The sequence below is a fragment of the Lynx canadensis genome, chromosome A3 (genome assembly GCF_007474595.2).
Source record: "Lynx canadensis isolate LIC74 chromosome A3, mLynCan4.pri.v2, whole genome shotgun sequence".
NCBI lineage: Eukaryota > Metazoa > Chordata > Mammalia > Carnivora > Felidae > Lynx > Lynx canadensis.
In genome coordinates, this window is record NC_044305.1 from 69,050,457 (window position 1) to 69,063,045 (window position 12,589).

Here is a 12,589-nt window from a genome sequence, read left to right on the forward strand (position 1 = left end):
CACAGAATAATTTTGTGCACCCAAGCATTTATAAATTTAGTCATCTGAACATTTTGGTGCCATGCAATGCCCTGTTATCTACCATCTTGATAGCCCCCACCCCTAACCCCTGCTCCAGACCAAGGCAGACACACCAACTTGATTTTTGCATAGCAGATTACAGATCACCTTTAAAAACTACAGGGTGACCTACACCCACAGGGTGACCCTGCCTCCTACTATCCCCCCATTCTGGTCATAGGAAGCACATATGTTCCAATCAACCTTACTCTCTAAGAATTTGGCGCTATGGCTCCTAAACTCAAGTGAGTCTCTCATCAGTATTTGAACGCCAAAGGTGAGAATCCAGGTCTGGGGAGTCCCTTTTCCAATGTCTATGAAAACATGGAAAGCCAGTGCACAGAGAGGGAGAATAACAACGCCAATGCCTTGTTGGAAAGTTACGAGAAGACATCTCACAGCCCCTGTGGAGACCATGAGAGTGAAGATGCTGGCTTGGTGCTGACAGGTTTCCCAAATGGGGCTCTCATGAAGTCTAGCTTTAAACTTCCTCCTTCTTGTCCTTGGGTTCCTTGAATGATACACTTTGACTAACTTTCCTTTTTTTCACTGAATTAGTGAATGGATTTATGTTGTGTGTTTTTTTTTAAATTTACCTCCAAAGACCTTTGTTGAAGTCTCCCTTCAGAAAAAAAAAAAAAAGAAAAAGAAAAAGAAAAGAAAGAAAGAAAGAAAGAAAAAGAAAGAAAGAAAAAAAAAAAGAGGTTGGCTCATGAAAACTCTAAAGACTCAAGTACTTCATCAGTGACAAAGATGTTGCCAAGCTTATTCAACTTTTAAGAAGACATCTCAGCTTCATCCCTGGCCTGGGATATACTGGAGATATACTGGATAATACTGGAGAGAGACGTATTGAAGGCCTAGCTACAATGAGGCTGAGGTCTTGTGAGCATTATCTGATCCCTAAGAACCCACCGCACCACCTATAGGCACTTTCTCCTCTACAGCATAAATGTCACCAGCTGTAGAGCTTGTCTAATTGCTGTCCTGTTGGGACATGATAAACTGGCACCTTGTCCAAAAGGCATTTTTGAACTGGATTCAGATTTCCAGGAGCCCATGCTTTGCCATGGGAGGACTGAGGAAGGCTATTTCTCCTGGAAAATGACCTCCTCACAGTTATTCCAAGCACACAAGCCAAGGCCTGTGGCTGTTAGAGCTCAGTCAGTGTCAGGGGTGAGCAAAAACCAGCATCAGGACTTCAAGCACCTATATCACCTGCCCCAAAGCAACTACAGGTTGGAAGGGTTAGGGTGTTTAAGGTTGCACCAGAAATAAAAAGCAAATAGGTGATCCCTACACCACCAGTCTCCATCTTGTGTGATGGCCAACCACATGAAGAGTGTTTTCCAATAAGTCCAAAGAAGTTATCAGATTTCTTTTCAGCATGTTGCTGGAGGCTTTCGCTTGCAGTCAACTGAGTTGCTATGAACAATAAAACTCATCTTCCCTGGCCTGTTGTAAAAAGTGTTAAACTGGGAATTAGAAGACCAGATCTAGAAACACTAATTATCTGTATGGCGGTGCTGGCACTTCTCCCCTGAGCACACTTCTCTCATCTGTAAAAGAAACGAGTCAGACCAGATTGTCTCCAAGATTACTTTGAGCTCTAAGTTCCTATGATCCTAATGGTGAGAAGATAAACTTCAGATAACAGATGTAGAGGGAAGAGAAAAACCTAGACAGAAAATCTATGCCCAATGTAGATGAGGTACCAAAACAGGTACAATGGGTTGAGGAATACAAAAGAAAGAAGACAGGGAATTGTTGACAGGGAATACAGAACTTTAATTCTGTTCACTTATGGAAGCTGGCCCAAGGATTCTAGGGAAGAAGATGGAGGGACTTCCACACTCAAGGTCAGACAGCAGGTCCAAGACAGCTGGGCATGGAGGGGAGAGACGTCCCACTGTAAGTGGGGGTGGGTGAGACTGAAACAATGACAAAGGCCTTGCAGGAAAGAGATCAGATTGAGACTGATTTTTGCCATGCCTGATTTCTGCCAAGCCTGATTTCAGGGGAGAGGTCAGGAGACAATCACTTCACATGTCTAATGGTCTTTTCATTCTCCTGTGGGAAATGGAGTAATAGAAATGTCAAGTCTTACTTTTATATACTCGGAGACTGACTATCTCTGTTCTGTACTGTGATGATTGACTTCAAAGTGGTCTCTTTCCCCCAGCTGGAGCCCATCCTCTGCCTCCAAGCCAAGGAATGACTGTAAAATGCACCATGAACTATGCTCTCCTGCTTAAAACCCCTAAATTCCCTGCTCCTCAACTCTGGCATGACACTCGGCCCTCTGAATAAGCAAATCACCTACCTTCCTCCTAAGAAGCTCAGAGAGCCTTCCAGCCCATGACTTCTTCCCAGGGATCATCTTTGAAATTCAGGTTTTATGCCAATGCAAATCTAGCTCTGTGTTTACAGCTACTTGGCCTGAAGAAGGGAGCCTGACCAAAACAGCAGGGCAAAAGTCAATGAACTTGTTTTCTAGAAAGGTCACTCACTGTATGAGATCCCATCTTTTGGAATTTGAAAGTGAGATGAAGAGAGAGGGATAGACAAGGTGGTAATGCACACAGGAACAAAAGCAATAGGTTGAAGCCATGAGGCAGAAGTCAAGAATAGGAGAAGCCAGGGAGCAGAGACAGAAAATATCTAAGTGGGAGTAGACCCAGTAGAGAAAGGATGGGGGAGAGCATGGAATTGGGGAGCGGTGGATATTCATGTCCAAGGGAACATCCAGGAGGGTTGCTCTTGAGATTCCAGTATGATTATCAGAACAAAGTTCTTATTCTCTATGCTGCCTCATTGTTCAGCAGTTGAAAGGATTTCTTGTCTCTCTTCCTAATGGATCCTTAAAATAATCTCCCATTAACTAAAGTAATGTGACTAAATCTCTGCTCCTTTTAAATAAATTAAAAAAAGAGAGAGAGTTCTAATAAAGACAGCTTAACCAACAGGACAACAGGAGGTTGCCTCCAGTTTCAGCGCTATCTCCTACTTTAAGGCTAAGCTCAAAGTTGGACTCTTCTCTAAAAGTTTCTTTTCAAGTACATTATCAGGGCAAGGCAAGCCAGCAATCAGATGTCATATGGGCTGAACATACAAAGCCCGGGTATGTTTAAATATGATCAGGACTTGGGAATAAAATTGGATCACTAAAGAACGGAAGTGATGATATGTCAAATGGCAACATTAAAGGGTAGAGAAGGGGGGCCTGTGTTATATTCAGGATTGCAGAGGGTAGGTAGCTGAGTGAGAGAGACTGGTATGTGATCAAGATGAAAAGAACAAGAATACTATTCATCTTCAATCTTTGCTTAGAGAATGAATATATTTGAAAGGAAAGCCCTGGTTGGGTTGTCTGTGATTATGGAAACTTTTAGTGGCTTGGTAGCAGAATAAACAATAGCAGGTGGCTGCGTTCAAAGTAAGATTTAAAGAAGAATATCAAGAAGGTTAAAAAATAATGGTCAATGGGGCGCCTGGGTGGCGCAGTCGGTTAAGCGACCGACTTCAGCCAGGTCATGATCTCGCGGTCCGTGAGTTCGATCCCCGCGTCAGGCTCTGGCTGATGGCTCAGAGCCTGGAGCCTGTTTCCGATTCTGTGTCTCCCTCTCCTCTGCCCCTCCCCCGTTCATTCTCTGTCTCTCTCTGTCCCAAAATAAATAAACGTTGAAAAAAAAAATTAAAAAAAAAAAAATAATGGTCAAAAGGAGGGAAGAGACAAGACTGGAAGACAGAGGGAAAGCTTGCTCAATGCCCTGGGGTGGAAGGAAGGGGGGGGGGGGCAAGGAATCAGAGTGTGAGTGGAAGAACAAAGGGCTGACTCTGCCTGGGCTGACCTAGATGGGGTCTATAGGTGAATTATTCACTGTAAGTAGTTTGCTAAGTGGCCACCTGAGGGCACTGTATTCACTCCACCTTGAATGTTTTTTCCCCTATCAAGTAAATTATCCTCAATTTGCTCAAGAATAAATTTAATGCCTTAGAGAAGGGTACCCATGGAAGATGGGGGCCAAACAGTCCTTCCTCCTATCTTTGTTCTTGAACTAGAGTAATGAATGAACAAGGCTGACCTTAATTCAAATACCCGGGTTAACCATAAGGATGATATAAAATAAATCATTTAAATCTATTTAGTGTTTAGTAGAAAGTCAATAAATATTAGCTCCTTCCCATATACATACATACGCAAACATACAAATTTGCCGAAGACAGAACATACAGAGGAATTACGCAAACGGTTTATCTCTCTAAAGGGGGCAGGACTCAGAAGTCCCACAATGAACGTGCAGCTGTGCTAGGAAATCAATGCAGAGAGCAAATTTATGCTGCTTTTTTCATTGCATGTTGCAGCTTGTACATAATAGCCAGAGGGAATAGAATACAAACAGCTGGGAAATAAAGATGAAAGCAAAACTGTATCAGCAGGGAGAGACACAGAACCCCCTGAGAACTCAGCAGTGTCACGAAAGATAATTTGAACGAAAGATGAATGAACAAGGTCACCTGCACGGAATTCCTCTTCTCAGAAAAAGATCATTAGACTCCCGCCCATTGCTGACCATCTCCATCTGAGTCAAGGTGGGGAATGGGATAAAGAGTCCCTAGCTTGCAAATTTATACATTAAATTTCTGTCTATATAAATCAGAGTTGTGGATAAAAGCATCATTATTATCAGTGCCCAAAATTATTATTAGATGGTTGAAAACAAAGAATTTGTGCTTCCTCACGCAAGAGGACTCTTGAGGTTTTCCCCCAACCTCAGTCCCATAAGGCAGGTTTTGCGGCCTGATGCTGCCCTCTAGTGTCTTTTTGGTATGGTAACGCGAGAAATAAAAACTTCCAAGAACCCTGAAGCAATCAACACCTCTTTGACCCAGGCCTGATAAAGCAAACAAAACAAAGGAAAAATCCTAAAGTAAAAACAAACCAGGATTTGTACTAAACTCAAAAATGAGTTAAATTTTGCTTCAATGTAGACACTGCATTCTTTGAGGTTCTGAAAAAATGGTATCAAGATTAGTGAGTGCTCTCAAAAATAAAGACACTTGCCATTTCCTACTTTACTGTCGAATGGTTACTGCTTCAGTCTGTCTGAGGCATGATCCAGAAACTTTCATTTCGTGAACCCTGTCACATGGTTCTAATGTGGAGCTGGTTGAACTCACTTTGAGAAGAACTAAAGATTATGGCAGTGACTTTAAGCGGAGTATAGAATAAATATGATAATTTTCTTACAATTCTGTAAGGGCAAAATATACATGAAATAAAAATCATCAACCAAAATAGGTCACCCTTCATTTTTCCTGTATTTAGAATGCCTGAATTACATGACTAGCATGCTAAGAAAACACTGCTGTTCAATTCAGAGTGAAGAGTTCATGTGGATGGTCTCCTAATCAATCAGCCCACCTCCAATTCCAGTGGGCATCCAGGTGGAGAAGAGAAAATGCCTAGTTGTTTTACTCATTCTTCAACAATACCTTCCTCTAAAGCTCTTCCTGGTGCCACAATTAGTTTAATGGCCTGATATGGCTGTAGGCATCCTGTTCTTCTCTGTCCTGTAAATGCCCCACATCAAACTTCCCCATGGAACAGAAAGCTTTCCATTATAGGAACACTTTCTTCCTCTTCAAAACTGCCCTCTCCCTTCTTTGCACAGAGGAAATGTTGTGTCAATATTTCTCATCTGACCAATGCCTCTCACCACGCATACCAAAAGGTGGTAATGACAGAAGCTAGGAAATGTCATTACATGACCAAGCTCTCTTTTTAAGCCCCTTCTAGTCAGTGGCACACATGGCAAGAGAGCTTCCTTGGGGTTATCGTTGCCATTGGATCACACATTCAATTTACAAGCCCACAGCTTTGGCCTTTAATTTTTATGTTTTAATTTCCGGGACTTGCTTTCACTTTTTGGCATAGTCTGATAAATGTGTAAACACATAGGAACTTCACAAAGTAAAGGGGTGTAGTCATTGGTATAGAATCTCTATTCACCTGGGGAATTCACTTCAAATTTAAATAATGGGTATTTTAAAGGCAAATGCACTCAATCAGAATTCAATACTTAGTATCTTAATGTAATATAAAATGCTATTTTCAATTCATAGTTTATTTTTTGTATTGTGGCTAAAGCCTTTCTTACATTCAGAATCATGAAACATTCAATGTTTTAATAAAATAGGTCCTGATGGTTAGTTACATTTGTAAAGGTCCCTCCAACACCAGAAAGAATCCTATACCACAGCCTTCTATTACCCTCACTTCCATTTTTAATGAGCATTAAACAAATATTTACCTCAGGAAACTGTCCTAATTGTCCAATAAGATATAGCACATTGCCTTGCACTACTTCTCTATACCCCAAATGTTTATGTAGGTCTTTGCATGTCATATACTTCAATCAGCCATGAACTGCTTCTTTTCCAGCACTTTAGCATTCCACACAGTTTCTAGCGACAGCCATTTATGCTAACTGAAGTCTCCCTCTCCACAAACAGGACGCCATTTTGGTTTAGCTTTGGTGGCTGGCATGGCCAGCACATTGAATGTCACAATCTCTTCCTTTCCCTTGACAATTACCACCTGAACCCACTGTGTAAAACAGGAGTACTCATTAAATAGGAAAATATGGAAAACTCATTCCATTCACTTTAGTCAGAGAGAAGAAAGATAAAAAGAGCTTTAGCCTGTTAAACAGCATTTCCTTTGAATCTCATTTTCCTTTCTGAGCTATGCTATTAGATGTGTGGACACAAACAGGATCGCTTTGAAGTTAACAAGAGGCCCACTCTGAAAGAAGGAAGACAGCCATTATCACACATTTTATGAGGTGGATAAATATATTCCTGGGATTGTAAAATATTCTGCAATTACAGGACATGAAATACTTTTCTTTCTTCATTCGCCCTATTTGGAAAGACCATTTTTCTCTAGAAAGGGTTCTGTTGGATTTTCTGTTTCCAGTTCTCTAACTTCCCCATGTATTTACCTTGTGAGTCAAAGGAAAAGAACCCATCAATATAAATGAACAGCTCTTGTCAAGCAAAAATGTGACCACAATGATTCCTCCAGGGCTTTGGGATGCATCAGGGTAGAGGGCAATGCAGGGTGCTTGCGTCAGAAATGGGGCTGGGGGGGGCGTATATTTACTCTACTGTGGCTGTTGTTTCATCCCTGGGCAAGCCATTCAAAGCTCAGATTTCCTACATTCATAATAAAATGCTAATAATACCTCGTCCAGTGCTTGTTGCAGTATTAACAAGATGGCATGTATGGATATATTCTTAGTGAATAACAAAGGCCCACTCAAATAGAAACTTCTGTTATTTTTTTCTGTTACTGACATGTTTTCTAAGCATTTGTCTTGCTCACTTGAGAAAGCGAGTATCGATAGGGAAGGACAAAGTCTTTAAACTTTTTTAGCAGCTGGTGAAAGAAACATTCCTATGTGTGTGCCTGTGTGTGTATGTGCGTATGTGTGTGCATACGGGTAGGATGGGGCAAGTTCACTGTTGGAGACACAAGGGTGTAAGCCAGGCTCAGACCCCTGTTGGTCAGAGGGTGTGTAAGTCTAGGAACTCTCACCAATGAAAGAAAACTAATAAGTTCTAGAAGAAACTCCTTAGGAATCTAGTTACTTGACCCTAAATCCATTAAAAACTGTAGGGACTAAAGAAACTTACAAACAACCTACTTGTCTTTATAATATCAAGACTAAGAACATGTTTTCTCTTTAAATTTTAATCATGCATGCATTCTTAGAGATTGCATTTTTTGAGCTATTAAATATACATATGTTTCTGCCACATTAAAGGGGAGCACAAGCTTGTATGTTGTATTATTAATTATGTGTTGGAAATAAAACTCTGATCACTCTTGGCAAACAATAGATACACACACTCCAAAACAAAGGATTCGTCCTGTGAGTGGAGACCATGTGGGTTCGTGCCTGTTACTCCGACGCAGTGTGAACTTACTTTTAAGGTCCAAGTTCCTGGCTCCCGCAGTGATTTGTGTTGTGATTTTCGTGTCAATTTTGACAGTGTGGAGATTGCTGGTGTCCCTTGAGATCATCACATTGTGCCACTGATTGTCATTGAGAGGTTTATTTGAGCTCCCTTTGATAAGGTTAGCACCATTTCCCAAATCAAACACATAATGTAAGTACCTGGGAAAAAAGCGAAGGTGAGGAAATGTCATCACTTTTTGAATTTTTGATGGAGTCAAACTGGATATTACAAATGGAGATCTTTTATTTTTAATGTGGTTCCATTCTTGTTAGAAATCTGAGTGAGCTGTACATAGGCTCAGCTAACAAGAAGGTAAGAAACACTACTGTTTTAGAAGGAGGATTATTCATTGTCTGCATGAAAATAGTGAAAATTATTTTCAAAATCATGGTGTACATCTCACTTTATGACATTGGAAGGTCAATACCTTTCGCTACTCATTCTCTATTTCCACCTACACCCCATCTTTTGCCAGTTTCTTGTACCTGCTTTTCCTTCATCTTAAATGCCTGTTTTTTAGATGAGAAATGTGCACTCACCTTTCAAGACTCAGCTCCGATATCCACCCCTTCCCTCATACATTTTCTTGATTTCCTAAAAGACTGTCCTGACCTTAGCGTATGATCACCTGAGGCAACTTTTCATAATGCTTCTCTGCGATGTTTATGTGTTCACCTATATTCCGTAGGGTTGCATGTTACATGTGTGGCTCCAGTTTGGTAGAATCTTAGATGTGCACAGAAGTGGTGTATATATATATGTATAGATAGATAGATAGATAGATAGATAGATACACACATATATGTGTGTGTATATGTGTATATATATATATATATATATATATATATATAATTAGTGCCGGGTATACTCTCTTGCCCATTGTAGATATGCTATAATGTTCACTGACTGAATGAATGAATACTCAAATCAGTTAAAACACATCATGTTTTCCTCACCATTTCAAGGAAATTTCACAAAAATCTTTCCTTCTAAATTCTTCAAGGAATTCTGATATAGAATGAAATTTGAGTTAAATGGATTTTATGAAATTGAAGTTATCTCATTACTTATTTTAGGTGTTTAATTAGCACAAATTTTTATACATTTGTAGAAATGCTTTTGTAGAATTACAGTGTGCATAGTAAGGAAACCCACATTTGAAGCATAAGATTCATGGAATGCCTATCATAATTAGAACTCAATGTTATTGTACCTCATGTATGAAAGTGTAGGTATAGAAGACTTACTGATTCCTATTAACTTTACAAGATATCCAAGAAGTGATCTGAACAAATATATTTAAGCCATTCTTCCACAGTCTTGCCCGCTACCTTAGAAACGAACACATCTGTTTAATGTATATTTTTGGTTATCAAGGTCAATTTTGCAAATTTTTATTTATTTGTCATTGAGCTCACATATACTCACCCTTTAACTAATTCGACCACAATAAAGTCATTTCCATCCCCACTATTATATAGTATTAGTCCATCTAGGGATGTTGTCTTGAACTGGAAAAAAAGATGCATAGAAGTGTAGGCTTGCAATGTAGCTAAGGCAACATAACTTGATTTGGTCTTGAAGGTGACAGGGTCTGCTATGATGTTCCTGAAGCCAAATCTGGCATTGAGCTCACAGTAATCTATGTCACCATTTTTACACAAGTCAATGTATGCCATTCCATTAAATGTCAGGCTTTGCAGGTGTCCAATGAAGTTGGAGGGCACAGAAGACAGATACCGACGTTCCGTGATGATGCCAGTCTCTATGTTATGAAACTCCAGCCTCGTGTGATCGCCTGCCATTTGACCTGAAAGGTCATAATAATAATGTATTATTATTTTTCTGTCTCTAAAAGAAACTCCCAACTTTAGACTTCCATGGCGATATCACATTTTAAAATACAAGGATCCAAAATACCTTTTGACATTCAGTTACATATGGTAAAAACATAGCAATGATATTAAAGGGTAAGGCTGGATACTTAATAAAACTTTCTTAGGTCAGGTTTTAATCTTTGTCCAAATCGTAGCCTTAACAAAAATCACCTTCATTAGGCAAATTACAGAATTTTTTTAAAGTAGAGGAAAGAAATAAAGGAAGCAAGAAATAAAGAAAGAACGGGAAAGAGGGAAGGAGAGAGAAAGGAAAAGAAAAAGGAAGGAAGGACTGAAGAAAGGGGAGGGAGGAAAAAGGGAAGAAGGAAGGAAGAAGAAGGAAGGAAGGAAGGAAGGAAGGAAGGAAGGAAGGAAGAAAAGATAGATGGATGGAAAGGAGAGGGAAGCATTAAGGGCAATGACTGTCCTAAATTGTTCCATCCAACATTGATACATCCCAGCTTCATGGTTACATGTTTTTCTTAAAGAAATGCTCTTAAAGAAAAAAAAAAATGACTCTATATTTTCCTATACCCAATAGAAAATGAAGGGCTGCTGACTATTCTTTCAACAATGAACCATAAAAATGTGTCCAAAATTAAATATGCACTTTTCCCCTCCTCTTTTCTGTGCTGAACAATTCCCACAGTCTTCAGTAGAACTAGCCTCCTGGCCACTCTAGAGTTTCTGTTGATCTCTTCTGGACCCATGCCATTTTCCTTGCACTTATATTTTGGATACCTAAACTGGGCACACTCTACCAAATCAAGGCATGCCCAATTTTGAGACTATGAGTAAAATCAGCCCTGAAGTACAATCTTTTTTAAACACCCTAGTGTCAGATTTGGTTGCAGATTTATTTATTGATTGACTTTTCAATTCAGTCTCCATGCTTCTCCATTCCACTAAATTCTTCTGTCAATCCCATGAAAACCCAACCCAATCCTGTCTTTACCTCTAGAGTGATAACTGTACCTACCTACATACCACTGAAGGGAAGATAAATAAACAAAGATGTGAACTTGTTTTCCAGTGTACAACATAAAGTACTCTTAGCATTGCTAGTAATTCTCTCCTAGCGTCTTGCTCTTGTCCAATTAAATTGTCATTTGCTTTCTTCTAAAACTCGAAAAGGTCATTCAAATTGCAATCAAGTTCTTCCAGGTGCTAGATTCACTACTCAATTTGGCATAATTGGAAAATTTATCGAGCTTACCATATCCTGTCATCCATGATATTAATGAAAATATTAATTAGAGCTAATCCCAGGATCAGCCCCTGAGAAAATGCACTGAACCTTCTTCCCGGGTGTAATGAAGATTGAACAACCATCTATGTGGCCCTCCTTCAACCAACTTGACAGATTTTCATGTCTTCAATCAAGACAGTAAAATATTGGCTGGCATTTTGAGGAAATGCCAGTAAGTGAAATATAAAAGGCATATTTTTTTCTTGTGCAAGAGAAACTTCTACATACGTAATTGATTTTGATGCTTATAAACTCATTGGTGTAAAAAATTCTCCCGTGAGCTGTACTTAATTCTGCTTAATTTCTACACCTCTTTACTAGTTCTTGATCCTGGTAACAGCATTCTTGCCATATCCTTGACATGCTCTCTTTTTGGACTTTTTTTTTTTTTTTGATTCTATCTCTACAAACTTTTTTTAAATATAAAATATACCACTGTAAACATCTCGTTTCCTTCCTCCTCCCCACTATGCCTACTGCTCATCTTTTGGATGCAAAAATACCATTAAATCCTTAGCATTACTGGTTTCTAGTATGACATCATTTCTCTCTCCTTCTTTAGTGTTTTGTTCAATGACCTCAATGCTATTCCTTGGGGAACTACTTACTTGGTAGCAAATAAAATGAGTCTTAAATAATTTTCAAATATCACACCAGAAACATTGAATTAATAAGCTATACAAAGGAAGACTATAAAAAGCTAAAAAAAAATCACTTGGGTTTTCATACTTCCTTGTGTTGATTTTTTAATCTTTTTCATTATATTAAAATGGGAGCCCTAGCTCAATGAACCCACCTCAACCCTGAAACTGTCATGTTTCTTCTTCAAAGTTCCATTAATGAACCAACAGGTAGTAAGGAAATAACCTGCTCCCCCCACCCCTAAAAAATACAAATCCTTACAACTAAATATTATCCCAAACTGTCATGTTCTTGATAGCTCTGAAATAGGGAAGCACATTTTGTTTCAAAGGACTGAGAAGTTCAGTGATAAAAATAACAAGTAATGTCTGTTTTCTTTTCTCAAAGGGTTAGAATATGTATGCAGAGCATAAATAATAAAAAGGTAGTAAAACAGTTTGGGAGCAACCGTGGCCCAGTTACAAGAAAAATCATTATGGCCCATGTTCAAGAGTCTATTCTTTCTTTAATAAGCACATATAAATCGCGTTGACAGTAATGGCAGATATGCTTGCTGGCGGGGGAGAATTAGCACCTAAAAGCCATTATCCACTGCCTTAGAAGACATTAACTGCTGCCTTCTAAACATTCTTTTTTTTCCCTCAGAATTTATTCCAGAGTTTAATCCTCTGGCAGTAATGTAGCCATTTCTACTATTATACATATATATTGATTATGAAAAAATAAAGGACAT

At 39.2% G+C, this 12,589-nt stretch overlaps 1 protein-coding gene across 1 annotated transcript in view; it reads right to left on the bottom strand.

Annotated features, from left to right (window-relative positions):
* LOC115511232 (neurexin-1-like) overlaps positions 1-12,589 on the bottom strand; it is a 699,173-nt gene that overhangs the window by 565,876 nt on the left and 120,708 nt on the right. The window contains 2 exon segments of the mRNA XM_030311788.1: positions 8,056-8,246; positions 9,517-9,898. Of these exon segments, the coding sequence (XP_030167648.1) occupies positions 8,056-8,246; positions 9,517-9,898 (573 nt within the window).